At 39.9% G+C, this 24,061-nt stretch overlaps 1 protein-coding gene across 1 annotated transcript in view; it reads left to right on the top strand.

Moving 5' to 3' along the window:
- The window catches only part of pappa2 (pappalysin 2), a 79,313-nt gene extending 58,510 nt beyond the window's left edge, over nucleotides 1–20,803 (top strand). Inside the window, exons 22-27 of the mRNA XM_037085274.1 lie at nucleotides 567–735; nucleotides 1,500–1,632; nucleotides 2,309–2,430; nucleotides 6,434–6,505; nucleotides 16,857–16,955; nucleotides 20,516–20,803. Coding sequence (XP_036941169.1) covers nucleotides 567–735; nucleotides 1,500–1,632; nucleotides 2,309–2,430; nucleotides 6,434–6,505; nucleotides 16,857–16,955; nucleotides 20,516–20,644 — 724 coding nt within the window. The 3' untranslated portion in view covers nucleotides 20,645–20,803. The remainder of the gene's footprint in view (nucleotides 1–566; nucleotides 736–1,499; nucleotides 1,633–2,308; nucleotides 2,431–6,433; nucleotides 6,506–16,856; nucleotides 16,956–20,515) is intronic.
- Nucleotides 20,804–24,061: the final 3,258 nt, after the last annotated feature.

Here is a 24,061-nt window from a genome sequence, read left to right as displayed (position 1 = left end):
TTTTTTAAATTAATATATGTTTATAAAAATGTATACTAAAACGATGTGTGGACACTAAACTAAGGAATACTTGTTGTAAATAAATAATTTGGATAAAACAGAGAAGGCGGCGCTGTAAGGTAATTGCTATATAACTACTACTAAACAGGAGGCGCAGAGCAAGAGCACGATTTGCGCACGGCTTTGCGGACATTTCGTGAACGTAATCTTGAAATTTCGGGTTTGCTTCGGGCTCGGGCCTGCAAATCAAGTTAATTGGTCGGGCTCGGGCTGGGTCGGGCTTTAATGCCTGCGGGCCTGGGTCGGGTCGGGCTGAATTTTTTAGGCCCGATCTTACCTCTAATCTATTGTTAAGTTAAACGCAATATATCATAATGAGGAGGGAGATTTGAGAATTTATAGGAAGGGAACCAGTATTATAATACTGGCCACACACTGGCCACAGAACACCATCCTTCATTTTTTTTTCCACTAAAACATTTTTGACTCCTTGAAAGGTCATTTAAAATCTACAAAAGCTGTGCCTTAAATTTGGATCACCTAGAGATGTGTTTATTTGCTTCTAGGAAGTACTTCAAGTTGGAGTGCCTGGAGGGAGGTCAGTGGGAGGAAACAAGCTGTGAACCGATGTCCTGCCCAGCCCCACCTGATGTATTCCAGGGCATGTATATCTGCACGAATGACTTGTTCTATGACTCCCGCTGCACCCTGCAGTGCCCAGATGCAGCAGAAAATGTAAGATTTCAACAGCTGTCCTCTACTCCTCAGGTCAAATAGAAGCAATTTTGGTCACAATGGATGCACTATAGAGATGTCTAAATCTTCACTTTTTTGATCAAATTTTGTTCTGATGACAGACATGTTACACTGCAGCCATTCCTTTAAGAACAACACAAACTGTTTACAGTGGCTGTGGTTTTGGCTACCGTCATACAGCCCTAACACCTTGTCATGAACGTGTTGCTGCACTGCTGCTGTGTTTTTCTCCAGACTACAAGAAGAATCATTTTACTTATGGACTGTAAATGATGCATGAGGAGTCTTCCACAAAGTTTACCGATATAAGAAGACTTTGAATTTATAAGAAATGGATATACTTCCACCAAGTTTCCTAAATATAGAGGATGATATGGTCAAACTACAGTGTAATATTTTTATAAGTGTGCTCCTTTGAATTTCTAGACATCATCTCTTTATTGAGGCCATATTGAGTATGCATGTTAGAACTGTTATGAGGTATTTAAACTCTTTTTCATATGGAGGGTATTTGAATTCATTTACTCATTTGATGGATGACTCATCTGTGGATATATGTCTGTTTAGAGAGCTTTATATTTATCCATGTAACTGCTCAACAATGCAAAACAATAATAAACAACTAAATTGTGGTTGGAACGAAACTGGCTGACTATTTTTCGTGAGTTGTGTGAAGACCGTGTAGCAGAAGTGTAGACCTCTTGATGATCATAATAAATGTTAGTGTTCGTGTTTGATTCCAGAGGGAGATTCGCTGCACTAAGGATGGTGAATGGACTGCAGAGTTCACCATGTGCTCCAAGCTTCAGGGATCATGCTCTCCTCCTCCTGATCTTAACTCTGTAGAGTACAGCTGTGAGCAGGGGAGGGATGTTGGTGAGTGAAACTTCTTCTGTCAAAGGAAATAAAGCCGTAAACTGTAGACTGTCTGGTCTTTGGCTTGTCGTGTCACACACTACTTAGGTTAGAGCATCTTTGCCAACTCATTTTCTTTTGGAATTTTTTGATTTAGGATTGAGTCATTGGCCAACCACACTATACAAAGGGATCTGGTCTAGAGTCGAGTGTAAATAGTTAAAAAGAAAACAGAAGATATGTCTAAAAATAGTGATCACCCTGATACATTGATGGACAACAAATGCCCAACATATTACGGTATCATTTTGACCATCTCAAACCAGCTCTGAAGAATCTGCTCTTCAAAGTCAGTAGAAACATGTATTGATAAGTAAATGGCAGAGGATTACTTTTGAACCAACAAACTTTTGATTTAGAGCACATTAGATGTAACACACACACACACACACACACACACACACACACACACACACACACACACACACACACACACACACACACACACACACACACACACACACAGAGTAGAGTGGAGTGGAGACCAGGGATGACAGATGATGATGTGGTCTGAAGTTACATGGTCTGTTTTATCCTCAATGTTTAATCATGAATAAATTCAGCAGATACTAATGAGCGTTAGAGGTAAGTGTGATTTGATTTATGTTTTTTTTCTTCTTCTTCTTCTTCCTTGCAGGTGCCATTTGCTACCCAACATGCATTGTAGCTCTGGACATGGATCTCCGTGACCCTGTGGTCCTGCCCAATGGCACTTTGGCAGATTCTTTAAAGCACTGGATGCTCCCGACTAAAGTCGAGGTGAGACACATGAGGAGGAGAGTCAAGTTTTTCCTCCAGTGATTCTGTTTGGGTTCACTTAAAGCCACTTCAGTTCTAGTCTGTTCTGTTCTAACACTTAACAAATACTAAATAATTCAAAAACAGTAAGGTTCATTTTTATATACCTAATGCCGAATCATAATGTACAGTATATTCATACTAAAATGTAACCAAAATGTATGTACAGCAGTTAAGTGTTCATCTTTTGGTAATGAGCAGGATTTAAGCAAAACTTGACACAGCGAACTGAAACATCCAAACAGCAGCCAACCAAGGGAAATGTTTTCTGCTACATTTTCACAAGTAATATTGCCACAAATACACAAACCTGGAGAGGCGAAGCATACTTGCAAGAAATCTTGCTAATATATGAACAAAGTTTCTGCCTTTTATGACAGCAGTTTAAATACTGTCAGCTTGCAAAAACTGGTATGAGCCTGCCCCACCCTGCTTTAAAGGTTCATGCTAGTGTTTAATTTGCTTAACTTAACTGCTGACTATTTTCAAAATCATGCCAGTGTTAACAAGTGATGTGGTATTGTACTTCTAAACGTTTTGGAGACTTGAGCGGTGGTTTAAAACACTGCCAAATTTTTATTTAAGCAGGCAAGATATTATGACCTCTACCCCAGTCCTAAATATATAAATATATAATTATAGTAATATTATGTTTCTAATCAATGTCTGTTTGATCCAGGCCATTCAATAATAAAGCTCTGCGAAGAAGTGCTGCATAGCTTGAAGAATTGGTTGCACCTGTTGCAAAACTGTTTGAATGATAAGGCATAACGTGGTGAAAAAATTGGATCTCTTGATTGGTTTGAATGGCCCCAACTGTGCAAGAGCTTGTGCTTTTGCTTTTGCTACCACCTAGAAATTCTTGGCAGGTTTTGTGAAACAGTTGTTGTTTTGCTTGCTGCCATGCGACCAGTCCAGGGTGCTGTGAAAGCTGATCTGCTCACAAACAGTGCAGACGTTTTTACAAAAAACATCCATTACAATCAATAATGCATCCAAACATCTGGTGGTCTGAAGAACATCATGGAACACACACTAAGCTACTGTTCCAGATTATCTCACTTTTACTCATAAACACCAAGCAAAGTTCATCACAGTTTAGAACAGCTGACATATAAACAACAGAGAATTTTGTTTGATTCTATTCATATTTGCAGTGGTAGTCTCTGAAAGCTATTGTATCTGTTAGCATCCACATGCACATTTATATCTCTGGTTGCTTATGTCATTGTGTTCCACATTTAACCTTTGAACTAGGCAGTTCAGTCTTTACTTGACTGAGAGACATTTCAAGCTAAGATTTACAATAAGCAGAAAGTGCAATGCTAATGAAATAACTACACAGAGGATTTGTACTTTGACTATCAGTTTAGCTTAAATTTAAATCAGCTGCTTATTTTTTTTAAAGTATTTTTTGCCTTTTCTGGCTTTATTGATAGTACAGCTGAAGAGTGTGACAGGAAACTGGGTAGGAGGGGGGGGTGACACGCAGCCGTGCCGGGAGTCAAACCCGGGTCCGCTGCAGAGCCTCGGCACATGGGTCGCATGTGCTACCGACCTAGCTTAGCGGCGCCCCAATCAGCTGCTTATTAGCTGCAACAAAACACATCCCCACAGATCCATTTCCCATTATGTGTCTTTCTACACTGGTAATAAATTATTACCACATTCAAATTTTGAAATGAACTCAAGAAGAAATGGAATGAGAAATCCTTTGGACTTTTTTTGTATTAATTAATGAGGCGAGATACTTTCAAATATCAGTGATTACTTATGTCATAAACATTAGCATGAAAAAAAAAATACATTTACAGTTTAAGTGATATTTTTAAACCTCAATGATACCATTTTTTTTAATTGGACACAGTTCATTTAGTGTAGTAACAAAAGCAAAAATGTATCTGAAATGGCTTCAAAAGAATCCCTCTGTTGAACTGCAGCTGAGAGTGTGAATTCATCATAACTTGCAAATGTGTTTCATATCAGATGTTTGACTGAATCACTGGCATGGCAATATCTTTTAAAATTTCTAGGAAAACATTTTTAATTCCCAGCTGCATCAGCTAATAAAACACTATCGCACAACAGAATCCACCTCTTGTGTACTTGAGTGTGCGTTCGTTATCATTCAAGTGTTTTTGCATTGCGGGAAATCACAGGCAGATAGTGAGTGTAAAGGTTCCAGTTGACGTCAAGCTTTTTAGGAAATACACACATTTCTAACACACACAGTGTATACAAGTCCACTCGAATAAACACAGAGGAATGTCAGATCTTGGGTCAGAGTAAGAGAGCTGTTGTTTTGCTTTAAAGGTGGGTCATGTTACCCAATATCATATCTCAGAAATCGCTTCTACGTTAATGCCGGAGCAAACACTGCTCCGGTTTCACCTTACTTTTGGGTGGTCAGTCAGCCAGCCAGCCAGTAAATCCATCTTTGCCAAGGTCAAATAGTTGGATGAAGGTCTTGTTACTTACGCCATACCCCTGACACTGCCTTGTGATTTCAAGGCATTGTGTTATCCCAGATACTTCAGAATTAGGTCTCCCTCACTGAGTCAACCTGCACAGGAAATCACCGGGGAGGATCCACTTGCTCTGTCCACATTTGTTAGTCAGTCAGCTATCTGCTAACCACCTTGTAAATTCTCAGGGTCAGATGAATGATGGAAGACCACAGCCTCACCCAAATTTCACCACAAAATGTTGAGTTTTGCATCCAATTAAGTTGTAGCAAACAACTATTCCTCCATCGCAAGGTTTTCATGTGTGAGTAACACTGCAGAAGGCAGCACAAGCTTTATGTCATGATGCACTTAACTCAGTTTATGGAGAGGGAAGCCAAGTAGTAGTGGCTCTTTGGCAAAAGGTATCATAAGTGTATTTAGTCTATATCATTACAGATATAATTCCTTGTTTTGTCAATAAAAATATTACAACTTTACATGTGGAACAGTGCATTATTAATTTATGTATTTTAATGTTGACTCCTTGGCACTAGCATCCATCTACAGTAAAACATGGTTATTTAATTAATGGATTGCGATTTAAATCAGCACTTCTACCTCAACTAGTAATACAGAGACTAGAGCTGAGCAATAAAGCGATCTTGATCATTTTCATGATAAAACTTTTTACGATAACGATTACATATTTATGACCTTTTCGATAATATATATATATTTTTTGGAGTTTGTTTTCCTCTACCTAGAAAACACTACACCATCAACCAATCACACAGCAGAGAAACAAATTCAATAATAAATGGATGCATGTTTCTGGCCCCTCCCACTAACAACAACTCAGAATGACGGTGTCAAGTCGATACAAGAAAATGTGCGGTCCGACTAGTGAAACCAAGTTCCAGGAAACTGACAAAGATGAAGAAATTGAACCAAAGAAAGGTCACACCACTACCGCTTATTTGGAAATAGTTCTCCTCCTGAAGTCTGACAAATGACAAAATGTGTTGGCCACCACCCTCTTCCATCATCTCAACAGGTACCAGCCCAAACAGAACTCTGAGAGCATCAGTTTGCATCATGCTAGTATCAGCCTCCCCGTATGTAGCCACGGACCAGCCCCACTGCCTCTGCTTGGTTTGTTGGTTCTGTTGAATGTTTCTCACCTAGTATCTGACAATAAATAAATGTATTTTATAATCTATAATTACCTTCTGGTTTGTTTTGGGTTCTGTCCTAAGGCGAACACTCTTAAAACTGTAAAAATCAAGATTATTATTATTCTTGAATATATATTGTGCTAATTATCGACATTGATCAATGTAAAAAAACATATCGTGATAACACTTTTAGCCATATTGCCCAGCCCTAATGGAGACCCAAGCAAGCAAAAACCCTGTTAGACATGTGAATGTACTATTATTTTCTATGGCATAGACAGCGATAAACCATTTCCTGTGACTACGTTTCTCAACCATGGTTCTCATATGCTTATTTTTTAGAACATCATCTGCACCGGGATGATGAAGTGGTACCCTGACCCTGAACACATCCATTGCATCCAGTCCTGTGAGGTAAGAGAACAAACAGCCAAGAATTCCTGCATCAAATGTGCAAGTATGTGCAAATACTTTTCATCCAACATCAATCTCACCCAGGACTCTGAAACTGTTAAACGAGTGAATGTCTGTTTTAGCTGTAACCACACTGTACCTGACCAAAGAATATAGCATTCATTACTGCAACTGAGAAAGCCAAAGTTAAGATGTTTCCTGTATGTCACAGATCTGATGTTTTTAATGCAGTGAGAAGACAAAAAGTGAGTTGCTTCGTGTACCTTTTATATCTTAGATTTGGTGGTTACTGTGATACACAGTTGTCCTTTGGTGTTCATTCATGCTGACAGCACATGAGTACCACTCAGTGTAACTGATCGCCGAGGCACTTTGTGAACATGGTGCTTGAACTGGTGCCTCTGTTTTGAGGTGAAAGCGCACTGCTGTTCTTACATAACATGTCTAGTATGTGTTATTTCAAAGCCTCAAGGTCAGGAGGATCTCAGTTTGGCTTTCATCCTATTATTATCAATGTTGTTTTATTATATGTCGAGATAGGGAATACTTAATCCTAATAACAATTACACCATTTCTGGGCACAACCGCATTAAATTTACTACCCTAGCCAGACTTTTCCAATAATATTAAACATGAAGCAAAACATGCTGTATCCCTGTTGTCATCACTACTCAAGATACCAGACGCAGTGTGCAATGTGCTTCAGATTTCATGATGACAAATCTTAGGCAGAAATTAATATTCTCACACTACAAACTTACAAGATTTTTTCCAACTCTTTCCAAATAAGCTTTTTTTACTCAGGATCTTGGCATGATCAAATGTCGGTGCGCCTGCCAAACCAAATGGATCATCTGATAAAAGAAAATAGATTAATCAGTGGATTATGTTAGATTTAGATCAATTCTTTAGGATGACAAAAGGCTTTTCAATTTTTCTGCATAGTTTAAAACAGTCTATTCCATGTGTGCTGGATCTCTTGCTGTTGTACAAAGATAACCAGATAAAGTTTCCCCTAAAGTGACAAGGTAACAAACCAGAATTTTAGGTGAGTGCTTAGTGCTTACAGTACATGATTACATTGGGTGAATTTATTGCTGAATACTTTTAGTAGTTAAGTTGTATCAGTGTATGACTGCATTTGTGACATGTAGTTTCTGACAGGTAATATGTCAAAATTGGCAGTAAGTTGATATAAGACAACATTTTTTTTTTTGCTGAAAGGTATGAACTAAATGTGTTAGATTCTTCCTAGCTGGAGCTTGTTTTCCCACCAAGCATTCACAAACAGGCACAACAAAGAAATAAGCAGAAAAGCCAGAGGCTAATACGTCTCATGCACTTCTCAATATGCAAACTTAATCTGTCGATTAGATAAATGATAAAGCAAATTCAGTTCGTTTCATTATTTCATTGCTGGTTCCCTCACTAGCTACAAAATTGGATTGGCAGTGGGCTTTCAAAAAGGTATTTACCCACATGAGCATATCCAGCCAGTACTTAACAAGAGAGACTCTGATAGCACCACCTCACAGTGAAATCGTGGAATGGGCCCAGAAGAGAATTGAGATACTGATCATTTCAACAGCTTTACAATATATTTACAGTCCACTTGGCAGTCCAAACTAACTAAAACATTGTCGCTTGAAATGACCTTTTTTGCTTGTGTATGCTTGTTATTAACCTCCAAATAGTGACATCGAGCTGTGTCACCATCAACTACAACATAGGGTAATATAACAGTAGCCTATTATTTGGCAGACTAAAATTGTAATGTTATAACAAACACAGAAAGATAGCCTACAGTGACAAACTATTATAAATGATAAGGTAAGTTATTTTTCTATGTAGTCTGTCAGCCCACACCCATTTTCAAACCTGGCTTTCATTTTTATCCCAACTACACACCTGTAAAGTTTCAGGACTGCTTACACGGTTGTAAAAAATCTCTCCACAGACTGACATGAGGAGACCTCAAAACTGCTTCTGTGGTAGTTATTATACAAAAGGTGAATCCCGGACCATATCTTATCATAATAACACACACACACTGACTCATAAAGTGTAACTACAGTAAAGTTTACTTTAAATTGACTCCACAATCAAACACAGAACAAGGCGCAACAAGAACACGTAAGAAGAGAATAACATTAACTGTCAAGAGACAAAACAATTGTTTTTGCTTGTTACTGTCATCAGCTTAAACCTATTGCATTGTACATTACATAAATAACCCTAGCGGCTAGTGGACTTTCTTAATATCTTAACAAATGACATATATTATTTATTCTTTTTCATATTCACCATGGGTTTAAGTCATTGCATATCCCATCAGTTCATCCCAACAGTTCATCATGATTGAATTCCAGCCTGGATGCATGTTTTTTCAGTCAACATTGCTGAACTATAGCAGCTAATATTGTCATGGCAAGAGCAACAAGTTATTGGGCTGCTGAGTGAGATGTCCTGTTAAATCCAAAATATTTCCATGCTGCTGATTTGTTCCTTAGGGGAGTGATTATCTTCATTGTCTTTTTCTGGGCTTCTTGCCTTTATCTGCCTTGCGCCCACACTGTTTGAATGTTTAGAAAGAAGGAAAGAAAGGGCAATAAGGACGTGACAAGGGAATTTTGAAATAAAGGCTTGTCTTAAAAATATGATGATGATAAAGATTGATGCTTTAACAGCACATCATCACATCAGACTGATGATCATTGAATCAATATATCGATCTAAAGTGATCAATTGTTACAACTCCGCTGAGGTCTAGGTTTAAGGTTAAAGTTGTATAATGCCTACATTGGAATTATTTTGGCTAGTGCAACTATTAAAAAGTTAGTACTGCATAAACTCTGCCCATAATAAGAAATGAAGTTCTAACTTGTCTATTTTAGAGCCCAGTTAAGAAAGGTTAAGAGAATTAGTCATGACGCAATTATGTCTATCTTCTTATCTAATCTTATAACAGCTAGTGTCAAAACCAGCCACATGTGATATTTTAATATAATGTTAACACTTAACCTAAATATTTTGATAATGGTTGATAATAAGACCTGCTATGATATGTGTATGATGGTTATTGTGTCGTGGTTAACAGCAAATTGCCACAGTAAAGACACTGAGACATGCATTTAGAGTGACATAACTGATTCAGTGACACTTAATGTCATAAACAGTCATGAACTTTCATAATGACTCCTTCATGTTCTTGACAGGTATCAGATCAGCCATTATACATACCCCTTCAAATAAAGTGTTTCCAGAAAAGTTATTAGTGGACATTCATTTATGAATATTTTGTCAAACTGCTCCTCCTTCGAATGTCAACAATGAACTTTCACACCCATGATGGTGCCACAATCAGGCAAAAACATTCATTTGTCCATAAGTAATACCATGAATTTTTGTGCATATGTCTAAACTCACAGGGGTAAAAGATTCTGATAGACCTTATCGTTTCAGGGGCCAATTACTGATCAAGTAATAGTATCAAAATAATCAGTTTGTTGTCTGTTGCTTCTAACATCTTAATATTGTTAGATATTATGAACATTGCAACCCTTAAAGGCCGCTATAGCATGAATGTAAACTTTTTGGCTTTTTCAATTTCACCTTATATCATCAGAAGTCATTTCTGGTATAGATGATAGTTAGTTAGTCAGTAATATTTTAGCAGTGACATTAAATCATCTAAAATCATAAACCCAGATAGTTTTTATTTGGCATTCATCTGTTGGGTTCAGAAAAGGCTGGAACTACTGATGGAACACATAAACTGTTGATGTCTCACGGTATTAAAATATTCTTCATACCTGCCAGCACTACATTTTCCCCTTCCACCTTCCCGTGAATGTTGCTAGGCAAAACAGTTGCTTATAACTCACTCCTTCATGACAACACTGTAAATTATACCCGACCACATGTGCTGCATATGCCTTATGCCAGATCTCATCCAGATGCCATTGCTCCCTCTCTTTCTCTACCTCTCTTACCATTCTTTCCTAAAACCCAGTTGATGAGTGTCAGTGTCAGCTCAGACATCTTATCATCACAGCAGCCCCTGTACTGCCAGGCTGACACTGTTCTGTAATGGTTATATCTACTATCCATCCCCAGAAGTGTTACGTCAGTGATGAAATACCACTGTGTCTTTCCAAAAATATCTTCACACTTTCGCTGAATGATCTCAGCATTATTAAACTGTTTGCTTGACCAATGTGATAAGAGTGTGTAACAGCAAGCCAATTAAATGCATCATGCATCACTTAATATGAGGCATTTAGATGAAGAGGATAGAATCCATCTGTTTTAACCACTTGGTGGTGGATTCTGTATAGATTCCCTTGATCACATCATGAAACATACTATAATAGCTTTGCTGTCTGAAACAAGTAACAAGTGAAATAAGTATGTTTAACTTCAAAGATTAAGAATAGTTGTTCTTGCACAAGCTTCTGCATGAGGCCGGATACACACAAACAGAATATTTCTGATTCTAACCTCTGCTACACCACTGACACCCCTAAACTCTCCACTGGCTCAAACAGGCTGAATGTCTGCTGTTTGCTTTAGATGGAAGATCAGGGTTACAAAAATCTGAAGACAAAGTGGACCCAAAGTGAACTCAACAATCTGTCAGCATCTGTTGCAAAACTGCAAGGCTACTGCTAAATAATGTTTTCCTATGCACGGCTCTGTTTCTTCTTATTTAGCTGAAACACATGCTGTAGTTGTATAATTGAAGATAAACACAACCAAAGCAATTAAAACAAACGAGTCTCTATAGACTAAAGGCAGCCAGAAGAGTAAGGTTGTTAGCTCAGACGACAGACAGACCTGCTGGATAGCAGACTCATTTCAATTTTTTTTTTCTTTTATTATTATTATTTACATTTTTTTTAAATTCACAATTACATGGAATGAAAGAAGTCCAAGTGGAGTAAAAAACACACATGTGTCCACAAAGCAAATCATTTGGGACATTCTTTCCCAGCTTTCCAAAATTTGCTATTTTACAAAATAGAGTAAGGGGATGAACTGGAGGATGAATGAGGAGTCTTACAGCCTGAGGAATGAAGCCTCTCATAGTCTGGTGGTACGGCAGCGGATACTTTTGTGTCTTTGTCCAGATGTCTGCCAAATGAACAGACTTTGGCTTGGATTGCTGTTGTCTCTTTGTATCCTTTGGGCTCTGTGCAGACATCTCACTATGCCGATGTCACTGATGCTCAAGTAGATGGGTACCAATTATGTTTCAGGTGGTTTTAAACACCAACAGCAGGGTCTTCCTCTTCTGAGCCATGAATGAAGCATGCCAGTTTGTGATGTTTCCATGTTTCCTGCTGTTTCTTGACAGCACACATTTTATTCCAAAAAGATTCAACTTTGGTTGAATTTTTCCATTGATCCCTTGTGTTTGCAGTATATCCAGTAGATATTATCTCTCCAGCATGTTCTGGCTGCTCTCTGACACTTTCCTTGAGTCTTTCATTTGGACCTAAATGAATTACTCAGGAGGTACCTACTGAGAGCCTGACTGCTTTACAGCTTACAAGACCTCAGTGGTGCAGTGATTTTTGAGTGAAGGCATGAGTCTGATGTTGAAAGTTTGGACATCTACTCAACTGTATTCCATGCAACAAAATGGTGCGTTTTCAGGAGGTTTAAGCATCAACTTGACTGCAAAACAGTTCATGTGACTTGCCATCAGTCTGTAACCTTAGCGCCATTTGTTCACCATAAAAGTATCAGTGTTCCACAGGTGGAAAGGTATAAAGCCTGAAACCTGCACTTGACTGTGTGAGCTGCATACACTCTATTTGTAGGATGACACAGACGTATCCTGCGATGAGCTGGCGACTCATTTAGGGTGTACCCTGGCCTTCGCCCATCGAGTAAACTGGATTTGGCCCCAGTAACCCCACAACCCTTTAGGGGAGATAAAAGCGGCAACATCTCCGTGACCCTCACGGAAAAAGAAAACGGAAATAGGCGATTTATAGGTGTCTTGGTGACAAATCATGTTTTATTGTAATATGGAAGTAAAACACACAAAAGTTGGCAGTTAGCATTGACCTTGGCAGTAACATGATTTCTAAGACATGTAAAAAAAACCTGGGAGGTTAAAAGGTTAAAAGAGAATCACAGCTAACACAGAAGAATGCCTACTTGGCCTTGTATACAGTGAACCATATTTCTATGGATTTTTTACATGCCTGTGATTGTTAATGATACAGACCCAAAAAAAATGCAAATGAAAGCCAAGAATACAATGTGTTGCTGTGCATTGTTGTACCTTAAAAGATTCCATCTAAAGTCTGACCAAAGGAATTAAAACTCTGGAATATAAACCATCCAACACGCTCATTTCCACAATCAGCTGCTATCTCTCTACAAAAGCAAGGAATCTGTGTGTGTGTGTATGTGTGTGTGTTCCTCCAATATCTCTGCGGATCAGGATGAGACTGACCTGAGAGTTTCAACATGACTGCTGCTTGGTTTAAGGGTGTGCAATGTCGCATTTGTTTGGACTGCAATGATACCGTTAATAAATTATTTCATAAATACTTTACGAATTCCACTAGCATTGTTAACTGGAGCCACCACAGTCATGTGCGCACCAGAGCCAATCACTGCAGAGCTCAAACCCACGACATATTTTAAGAAACAAGTAGATTTATACCTTCAGCGGCGTGAGCAGGACTGGGATTTTGCCGGCGGTCAGTCCCGTTCTGTGCATCTAAACTGACTGTTGTGGATTAATAAGACTAAATGAGTCCGGACCGAGTCTGTCCAGGTCTGAGGAGATTGGGATACGCGAGGACAACAAAGTGGAATCAGAATCTGTGGATGTTCGTGTGTAGCTAGCTGCTAGCCGCTAGCCCACATGGCCCACCTCCCGAGTCCACTGACGCACCGGCAGGTCCAAAACCGGACTTAGGGTAAATAATGTCTGCCACGCTTTTTCGCGAACATTGCCGTCACATTTGCTTTGTGTCTGGTGCAGGAAGAAACGGTAAAAACAGGCTTTTGTCATGAAAGTGTCCGCAAGCAGCAAGTTTGGTTGTTGAGGAACAGGAAGTTGTGGATGGGACGGAGGTGGATGAATGACAAGCAACAACGGTCAGTGTAGAGACAGCCAGCGATATTGAGAGTTGAGAGATTTGTGACATTTGGCGTGTTTGGAGTGTATAGTTAGTGTGTTATGTAGTGTTTGGTGTCGTGTGTTTAGTGTGTAGTGGAGTCATTTTTTTTGTTCAGCTGGAAGGAGCTCAGGCAGACCTGAGCATTGCCTGCATTTAAATGTAAATAGTTACATATAACTTTGTACATTTTTTAAGTGTATGCACATATTTAGCAAACAGCAATTTATTTTTGCTTTATAAATAATAAAAAAAATGGTTTGTTAAACACATTTGTGGTTTTCACAGTAAAAAAAAATCTTTTTCTACTCGAATTTTATGTTTTTTTTTGTGATTTTAGTTCCATTGTGTAAATACAGTATGTCAAAATAAAAACATGTGAGTTGTGCTGAAAATAATGACACCAAATAAATAGTTTTTAAGGTGAAATATAATGACAAAATCAAAAATAGTCAAAAACGGCCAATTATACCCTGAAATATCGGATTTCACAACAAGCCTAAATATCCCTGATGTCTCACCTTCAGACACAGCCTCATTTGGCCATCCATGAAAAAGCTACTTAACCTCCCACTTTTCTATAGGAATACGTATTTCCTATGGGCAATGCACTAGTTTGTACAAATCAACCAACCAAACCTGTTCAGAGCTTGTCCTTTCACTGTGCCTTCAGTTCTGTGATCCAACCATAAATATGAAAGGTTTTGACAAGGAGTGTTTCATTACTTAGCAGGGGTTTTACCACTTAACATACTTCTAACAACCTATAACATATGAACTTATTATACACTTTAGATATGCCAATGAGGATTTAGTGATTGGAGAAGTGCAGACCAACTGTGTGCAATCTGTACTTTCTATATAGCACATGTATACACATGACTACAGAACATTTATGTTTTAACCTAGTTATTAATATTTTCTCCCCTGAGCACCAGCTGCTATGGCTTGTATCCCAAAATGCCTGGCACACAATGTCGGCCTATGTTTTACAAACCTGAGATCCAGACTACAACCACCATCAATACACAGACCTCCCTTGAACTCCAGGAACTATCTTTCCTATCAAAAGTAAAAAAAACAAACAAAAACAAACAAACAAAAAAACAAACATTTTGCGTCACATGGAGAAGAGAAAAGGGCAAATCTCACACTCCCCCAACTGTTTTCAGAGAGCTCTGGGTAGGAGGGCGAGCAGGGTGAAAGAGCGGGAGATGATGAAATGTCTGCTATTAAAAGAATGATACAGATACTTGGTAGGAAAAATACAAGGCAAATATATTGCTGCGTGACAGAAGAATTCATACCTGTGTTTTATAATGTTCTGATGAGGAGCTTGGCTGGTGCTGATGACAGCACACGCTCCCTTAGAAATAGCTGATGCTAAGGGTTAGAGTATTTATGTTAACTTGGTGTGGGGTTGGCTGCTCCTGCTGCTTTTGTATGTTTCTTTGACACTGATTTTAAGGGAATTATGGTATAATGGTAATAACCACACCACTTGATCTTTAAATTACTCATGGGGGACTTGGGTGCACAGTCAACTCTGACTGGTTTACTACCCTTCATGGGTTTGTGCATCTCTGTTAAGAGTAAGGTATATGCTGCCTGCAGGGGAATGTAAATAATAATTAACCTCAACATGAGCCCTGACCTCAAAATTAACCTCATGTGGGCAAAGTGTGGGGTCTCCTAATTTTAATAGTCTCCAGCAAGGAAAGACATGAATGTGAAACGGAGAATCAAACCCACATTAAGACTCGGCTATTGAAATCTTTAAAAGTCAAATAAAACTGACAGCAAGCTAAGCAAGTATTATGCATGACTGCTCAAGCCCATAAAGGTAATTCAGAGATTTACATACTAGGAATGGTTTGGGTGAGGCATCTGGTGCAAATGCTGGTAAAGTATTTACTCAGAACCAGAACGATTAAATAGATTTATTTATGCCACGGCAGTTTAGTTCGGAAAGGCAAGGGGATTCGTCAAATAGGGAGCTCTTTGAAGTGAAGAGAAAACTGCAGAAATCTTCTCAGCAGCTGCTCTCTCCCTCTGCGCAGGTTAGGTAGAAGCCTGAGTCTTTGAAAGGACTCCATCAGCCCACCGGAGAAAGCCAAAAGTATCTTTGGCTTGCAGAACTTATTTTCATATTGTTGGCACTTCAGGGAAACCCTCAAGGTTTAGTCGAAAAACATTAAGAAGACTTTCATCATGACGTGTTTAAGATCCTGTGTAATTTAAATTCCACAAGTTAGCATGCCACTCCAGAAGGATTCTCACACTGGCCAGAGCATAGCGTGTCATTAATAGGTTTTCTGAGTAAGGTGAAGCATGCCTGAACAGTTGTCAAAAGACATCTGTCTGTCTACTCTATCAATCCTAGTTTAAATAAAAGATCAGCTTAATGAGATGAAAAGTAAGCCTTGCTTACTTAATGACACTAAAATAATCTGTGTTTCAGTTTTTCACATTGTCCTGGGCTGTGAAAATAACCATCTACCACAATAACAAACATCAGGCTACAAAGCCATAATTCTGAAGCCCCAGAGGCCGCCACACTCATCAGGTTTATTAGACTGAACCATTATTTCTGTGATGTCTACTGACGCCAATTCCACAATTCTTGTTTTGTTTTGTTTTTTGTTTTTTTCCTGTCCAGTCTCAATGCACTGTTGTCTCAAGTCAAATCAGGCATGTTTTACAAAGCTACTGTGAAGGATAAATGGCTGATTATATCCAGAGGATAATGCTATTGTGTAAGCTGACCTTTTCTTTAACCATTGATGTAGTGCTGCCCATACGGGTCAAAACACCTGCTTCATTGTATTGTTTAGATGACAAATTGCACTAGACTTCAAAGTTCCCCCCGTTGTCTCCCTGCAGAAGTGTCACTCTCTCACAAAAAATAAAACAACATAAATAATTAACACAGAAACTTAAGAGTCTTTGGATTTTGTACTGTTTGTTGTACACAGGAAGCAGTTGGAGCACTCAGGTTACGACTTGGATTAGCTTGGATTGGGCTAATATGAGTGTTTACTTTAATTTGTATCATGAACATTTGTTCCTAACAATGTAATTTCTGCCATTTACTGAAAATCTGTTTTCTGGGAAGAATCTGAGTCACTTTTTTCATCTCTGTGTGAGGGAAAAATTATCATTTGGGGGAAAAACATTAACACAGTTTCTTGTTTATGGCTTGTGTCTAGCCTTTTGGAGGCGATGGCTGGTGTGACACCATCAACAACCGGGCTTACTGCCAATATGACGGAGGAGACTGCTGCCCTTCCACCCTCTCTACCAGAAAGGTACACAAACAGACATTTGCAGTGCAACACCTCCTGTCTGCCTTCACGAAGCAAGACAAAGATTAATTTTCATCACTTGTATAGCATCTGTTTTTGTTATAACAATAGAACATTTGTGGACTATTCTTTTAACAGATAAAATATAGCTTACAAATTATGTCCACTTTGTTTAAAAGGTGACAAAGTGTTGTAAAGTTTGCTTCAGGCTCACATCTTGCAATCAAAATGGAGCTTAGAAGCTGAAGCTGGATTCAAAGCCAGATTCTTCCTGTTTATAGTAGTAGAAATCCGTCTCTTTTGGCACGAGCACTGTGCCGCTACGCAGGAGACTTGTACTAAGCAAACAAACACAGATCCCTGCTACTTTCCCCTCTCTCCTGTTAACGACTGCTCTTATTTAGTCTCCCTCATCTGTACTTAAAACAACAGAGGAGACTTGTGCCCTCCAGCGTTTCCACTCAAATGGTAAATAAGCAGGTTTTCACCACCCTGTGCTGCTTTCTCTCCTCTCATATCAAGCCATTGCTATAATGCAGAAGTACCTAAAACAACTTAGTTAAAGACGCGATAGAGCTGATGAGATTGTGTTCCATTATACTTTAAAGGTTGTAGCTAAAGACAAAAATGTGTTATTTTAACTGTTATTTTCGGTGGTGGGCCCCCAAAAAACGAGTAATTGAAAGCTTCCTTAGAGGAGATGAAAATGTATTTTTTTATTGTAGCTCTACAGTGTGATGTGGGCCCAAAATCTTATTGCATTCAAAGATAAAAAAAAACCATCTAACGCAGGCCAAATCAGCTTGACAAATATGTTGGATATCTTGGTGTTTATCCTTCCTAACACGCTCTCCCTGGTGGTAGGTTGTTCGTGCCTGCTACAAGATGCAAATGCATCACATTACACTAATTGGTCTAAATGATTGCTGTATATATTGGGTGGCTAAGAGGAATGGTATGAATAATAATGAGCAGCCAGTGGTGGAAACCAGGCCAGTCATTCCCTCAACTGCTTCTACATAAACACATCTTTTTTCCTATTTTTCTGTGCTTTCATGAGAACCTCTCCTCCATGTGGACATTTGGGAAGTAGCTCACCCCACCGCCCCTACTATACCCTATTTGGCTACTGTACAGCCACACATTCATGACACTCATTCAGGGGGCCCTGCCTATTAATTCCTATGGCCTACAGTTGGCTGAGCTTCGGCTGTCTCCTTCATGTCCGCAGCACACCATGACTCACCGGCAGCTCCTTCCTAAATGGAGAAGGAGTTCAGCGGGTCTGTAGCTGCCATCATAATAAATGAGCTGCCAGACTGCCACTAACTGCTCTTTTACAGGGGAAGGGGGAGGTGGAGGGTATGAGGGTTGGAGAAGAGAGGTGTCTGACGGTCTGCGGTTTAGTCGGCCACTGTAAAACAGCAGCTCAGCGAGCGGGGGTCGTTCTGAGGAAGTGCACTAAACCGCCGTGAGAGTCAGCATCCTGGTGCAGCGCGGGAGGGGGGGGTGTAGTGGAGAGCGCTGGATGGTGGATTTTGTTTACAGAACTCTCTGTTCTATGTGGCTCCACTTGTGCAGGTGTAGGAAATTACAGGTTTTTAACACAGCGTGACCCACATCACATCACCTCTCCGCTGGCACTCAAGAAAAAAAATCGGAGTTAAACGTATTTTATGCAAACTAGTCAAATAGTTGTCAGCCATAAACGCACATGGATGACAATGAGGTGAGTTTGATTTTGCCTCATTCAAACACTGCCACTTCACAAATTGTTTCACTTTCTGGCAGGATAAGCCACACGCACCTGAACAACATCAAATATTTGAATCAATATTCATATCTATTTGTGTCTGGATGAGTCTGATGGGGCCAGCTGCCTCCTTTTTATGGAGTTGATGTAGTATTGGGTTTCCTTAGAGGATAGTTGCAGTGATGACAAGGGAGGCTGGATACAAGAGAGATGATTCAGGTTGGATTCAGTCATGTGCCAACAAGAAAAAGCTCCAGAGGAAAAGATCTAAGCTGCCACACCATCTATGGAAACACACAATCTTCCTTTGATTTGTTAACTGGAGTCAGACAATGGGCCAAAGTAGTAAAAGCAGAAAAGACTGAACAGAAGGAGGACAACGAGACATCACTTTGTATCGCTAGACTTTACATTTGGTTTTGATTGCATGCAAGGCTGAATACATCACTTTCAAACCTTTTTTTGTCACATGAATCCTGTTCATGAATATGCTGCAGTAAACAGCAGGGAGGCAACTAATCCAAACACTCAGAAACAGCCAAAAGACTTGGCTTTTGTTTCTGTGGATGAGGCAAAAACAAGCCCTTTCTTTCCTTCCAAAGGTTGTAAGGAGGCATCAAAGGTGGAGGATTGGCTTGTTCTGCGCCTGCATCAATGAGTCGAGATGATGCTGTAAAGGAAACATTTAATGACCACGCCAATTCATCTTAAATGGGACTGCTGGCATTTTAAGCAAAGCTGGGCCTTGCGCAGTTCACTGAGAGCCCTCGGTGAAACTATTACCCTGCCATCAACCCCGTCTCCCTCCAAAACTGAGAGCAATCAGCAGTGAAGGCCGACAAGCCGCTACCTCCCACTCTCCCTTTTGCCTTGCTTGCCGTCATCCTTATTTTCTTTCTCTGCCTCCCGCTCTCCTTTCTCCTTCTCCGTTTCTTTCTCTCCGTCTCCCCCTCACTCCTTCTCTCCAGGAGCGAATGTTTACATTTCTTGCAACAGACTGCTTCGCGGGGCACCAGAGTTTATTTTGCAACCTGTGGTGATGGCTCGCTTCCTAGACAAGAGCTGGCAGCCTCTTGTTGTTGATTCTTAACATGTGTTCATCCGTTCACCTCCGCGGCGGTGCGTTCCTCCCTCCTTTCCCCCAAAGACCCTCAAGGTTTCTCGCCGTTCAAAGGCCACGTTGAACCATTTGACATTGTGCGCTTTATCGGCCTCAGGGGGGCCGTTGGAGGCCTGTTTGAAACTGTGAGGAAATACAACAAGTCCACTAAGACCACGCTCGGGTTACTAAGCGCTACTTACCTTTCAGCACAAACACAAGGTAGAAGTGGGGGCTAAAGTGTTCACTAGCTGCTAGGTCACTTCAAGCAAATGTATTTTTTATTGTCTGTTTTTGCCATTCAAAGTCATGCTCATTGCTACAGTTGAAATGTAACAACCCTATTGGGAAGCCTCCTAAACTAGTGCATTTTTCAGTGACTTTGCTTTTACTGAAAGTCTTGATGTAATGTTTCCTTTTACCCTGCTGCTCCTCATCCTTCTTTTCTAGGCTTTTGTTCCACCCACTTACACTGGAATAGGTCATATATGTGCACACAATTTTATCAAATTCCATCAAAGACCACCTCAGACTGCCTTAAACAGGGAAACCAACCTAATGGAATGTGTATTTTCCAGGTTTATTCATCCATTCAAAATTACATCTGCACCAGACACATCTTGTGGTTTTGTTTGAATCCAGCCACAGAATGACAGATCTATAGTGGATTTTGGAAGCCAAGTGCTGAATGTTGTGCTTGTTTGCTGTCAGGTCATTCAGTTTGGGGCAGACTGCGACCAGGATGAGTGCACTTGCCGTGATCCGGATGCCGAGGAGAACAAGAGTAAAGGCAAGCACTTCCAAGGCAAAGGAGGTGGAGCCGGAGGAGGAATGCAGTAAGATGGAGAGATGAAAGAGGCTGAACTTGTATTTAAGTCAAACCACAGACTATTCACCACAACAAACAACCAAAAAATATTTAAAAGATTTTTAACATTAGTATCACAAACAATGTAACTGAAGTTGGATTTCATACAATAAAAAGACATTTTTATTTTATTATACTGAGTCACATTTGGCTGTCAACAAAAAGAGCACTGGGCAGAGTGCAGATCTCCACCAGGCGTGCATGGGGGCATGTGGGTGTGCAGAGCAAGCTGTGTCTCCACTGCAAGATGAAGACAGTATGCAGGTTCCAAAACACAAAAGAATTCATCAACAGTAACAGAACCATTATGTATACTGTCCCAAGAGGAAGCAAGATTCCTGTCTGAAGCAGTTGTGGACCATTTGCCAGTTTGGAGGAGTGAGGAGTTACTCAGCAGTCAATGAGGGTATAAAACAGAGCAGTCAAAACCTGTCTTTGCAAAAATTGTGAATCGCTGCAACCAAGAAATGCCCTTTAGCATACAGTCCTAAAGGTGACCAAAAATATTAAGCTGAGGAGTCCAGTAGTATGAGAGATTATCTCTGGACAGATACACTGAGACACAACTAAATGCATGATCCCCTCCTGGCCTACGGCTGGCAGAGCTACAGTGCATCACATTTAAGTCCTGGTGGTTTAAAAATGTCCTTTGATTATTTCCCACTCAAATCCAATCAGACATCCAGACATAAATACTGTATACTGTTTTCTCTTCCTATTGAGAGGTCAGGGGTTATCTGCACTGCAAAAATACATTTTGTCTAACTGAGCAAACACTGAGTTCAAGTTACAAATAGGGTTATACAGCAGTTCATCCACTCCTTTACATATCAAGTCATCACAATAGGATCAAATCACGGTTGGAAATGGATTCAGGTACTTTTCTTGACCTTATTAGTTTTTGGAAAAGGAAACCAAAAGAAGTGGTTGTGCCTGGAAACATGCACAGACCTCACAGTAAGGGCTACTGCAATGACCTGTGTTTACTGTAGCACCCAGTCAGAAGAGAAACATTAGCATTCCAACCTATTTAATTCAAACTCAATCCAAAAATTGCACTGGCTCATTTTTCTCTCACTCATGTTGAATGGCACTTTCAACATTTTACTTGTCTGATGGCTATTTAAAACCAAATGAGGACTAGGCCAATAGAATCTACGTCTGTTCCACAACACAGAAACATTATCGTCCTCCTGGCAGACCAAAACAAATCCTCCTAAATACTACAGTTGAGTTACATTGTAACTTATGTGCAATGTGCATCACACCACACCTACAAACACATCTTTCTGACATGTAGCTGGTTAGGAATGTAAAAGGATACATATCTGTAAAAACTAACATGTATAGACTAATATAATTGGATCACCTAACATATCTGCTAGATCACATATTAGTCACACAAGTCAATACTCTATTTATATAACAAATCCAGAAATAAAAAACATATCTGTACTGTAGAGCATGAGCACAGGGCTTCCCAAGAGTGTATCTTCTGTAAGATTGTTCTGTTGTGTTCACACAAAAATATAGAACCTACAATGTATGTCAAATATTTAGGATAATTCCACCTGAATCACTCAGTACCACATCAAATATGACTGTACGATACAATACACTACAATGTCAGAATTATGGTTCTAAAAGGTAATGTATTTCCACTGAAACAATGTTGGACTTAATATTTGAGTCAGCAAATGAAAAAGACAAATCAAAAAGTGATATAAAAAGAGAAAAGTTTTGGGAAGCCTGAGAATAACTTTTCCTCAAGACAGACTTCAAACTTCTTCTGCTTGCATGTTTGTATATCAGACATGTTCTGGTATGCGTTAGCTGAAATGATCCAAATGTTGTATCTATAAAAGTGTAATCATGTTCTTTGTGATATTTTACAGTACTTTATACTCTATATGAAATAAACAGCAACTTTATATCGACCCTTACAGTGTCTTTCTTCAACTGATTTATGTCTGTGCCCAGAGGACGTGTATTTTGAGGTGTTCTCTGCATGTACAAATTATATGTTACCGTTTATTGAAATACAACAGTTAATTCCACGGTATACAAAATCATGAAATTACATTTAGAATGTGGTCTTCAGGTCCTGTTGTCAGGTTGGGGTTAAAAGGGGAAAACTAAGGAAAGGGAAGGAGGACCCAAACGCAGTTACACATGGGAAGCAATGATAAAGAGGAACGAAAGGCGAGCTTTTATTAACAAAAGCCGAAATGCAAAAACAGACAAAATGGGACAAAAGGCAAAGTAGCAAACAAAACATCAAAACAAAGTAGCAAAATAAAACAGTTAAACGAAGTGCAAAAGAAAAAGGCTAAGTACAAATCAAACAAGGAATTCTACAAACCAAAGCATACCAAACCGGGACAGGAGCAGGGACAGGAGCAGGGACAGGAGCAGGGACAGGAGCAGGGACAGGAGCAGGGACAGGAGCATGGACAGGAGCAGGGACAGGATCAGGGACAGGAGCATGGACAGGAGCAGGAGCATGGACAGGAGCAGGGACAGGAGCAGGGACAGGAGCAGGGACAGGAGCATGGACAGGAGCAGGGACAGGAGCAGGGACAGGAGCAGGAGCAGGGACAGGAGCAGGGACAGGAGCAGGGACAGGAGCAGGAGCAGGGACAGGAGTAGGGACAGGAGCAGGGACAGGAGCATACAGAAAACAGAAAACAATGACCGGACAAAGAGTGAGGGGAACACAGAGACTAAGTACACAGACACTAATGACATGACGAGGAACAGGTGAGGAGAGAGAGGAGGAAGGAAGCCAGGTGTGATAATGAGGGGGAGGAGCACAGAGGAACAGACCAGGAGGGAACAAGACAACAGACAGAGGGAGCCAGAGGGGAGAACATAGGAGAACTTAAAGGACACATGAGGGCATGGAAAAATCAGAACATGAGACACAAGACATGGAAAAACAAAACACATAACACAACAAGACATAGAAAAAAGGACATGAATCAAAACCCAAAAACCAAAAACCAGATACAAGGACAACACCAACAGGAGTCATGACACCTGTCAGCAGATAATGACATTTTGACGTGTGATTTTGAAGTCTCTGTCTTTGCTGGCTATTGCCAGAGACAGTTGTCAGTCTGTATAACATGCAGAATGTCAGGTCAGCCTTCACTCCCTGAAACATTTACCTTTTGAACTTAGACTAATAGCAACATGGTTACAGACTAGTATTTCTTGTCAGAGACCTGAAATCTGTGAGTATCCAAAATGTTTTCACTGCAGACGTCAAATTTGGTTGTATTTCAATTTAATTTCCATTTGATTTAACCATGTAGTGGACTCAGTTTTATTTGTTTCTCCTCCTCAAATTTAAAAGGAGGTCATGCTTTTGTGAATGCTGTGTAGCA

The sequence above is a fragment of the Acanthopagrus latus genome, chromosome 21, assembly GCF_904848185.1.
Source record: "Acanthopagrus latus isolate v.2019 chromosome 21, fAcaLat1.1, whole genome shotgun sequence".
NCBI lineage: Eukaryota > Metazoa > Chordata > Actinopteri > Spariformes > Sparidae > Acanthopagrus > Acanthopagrus latus.
This window is presented reverse-complemented; position numbering and strand designations above follow the sequence as displayed.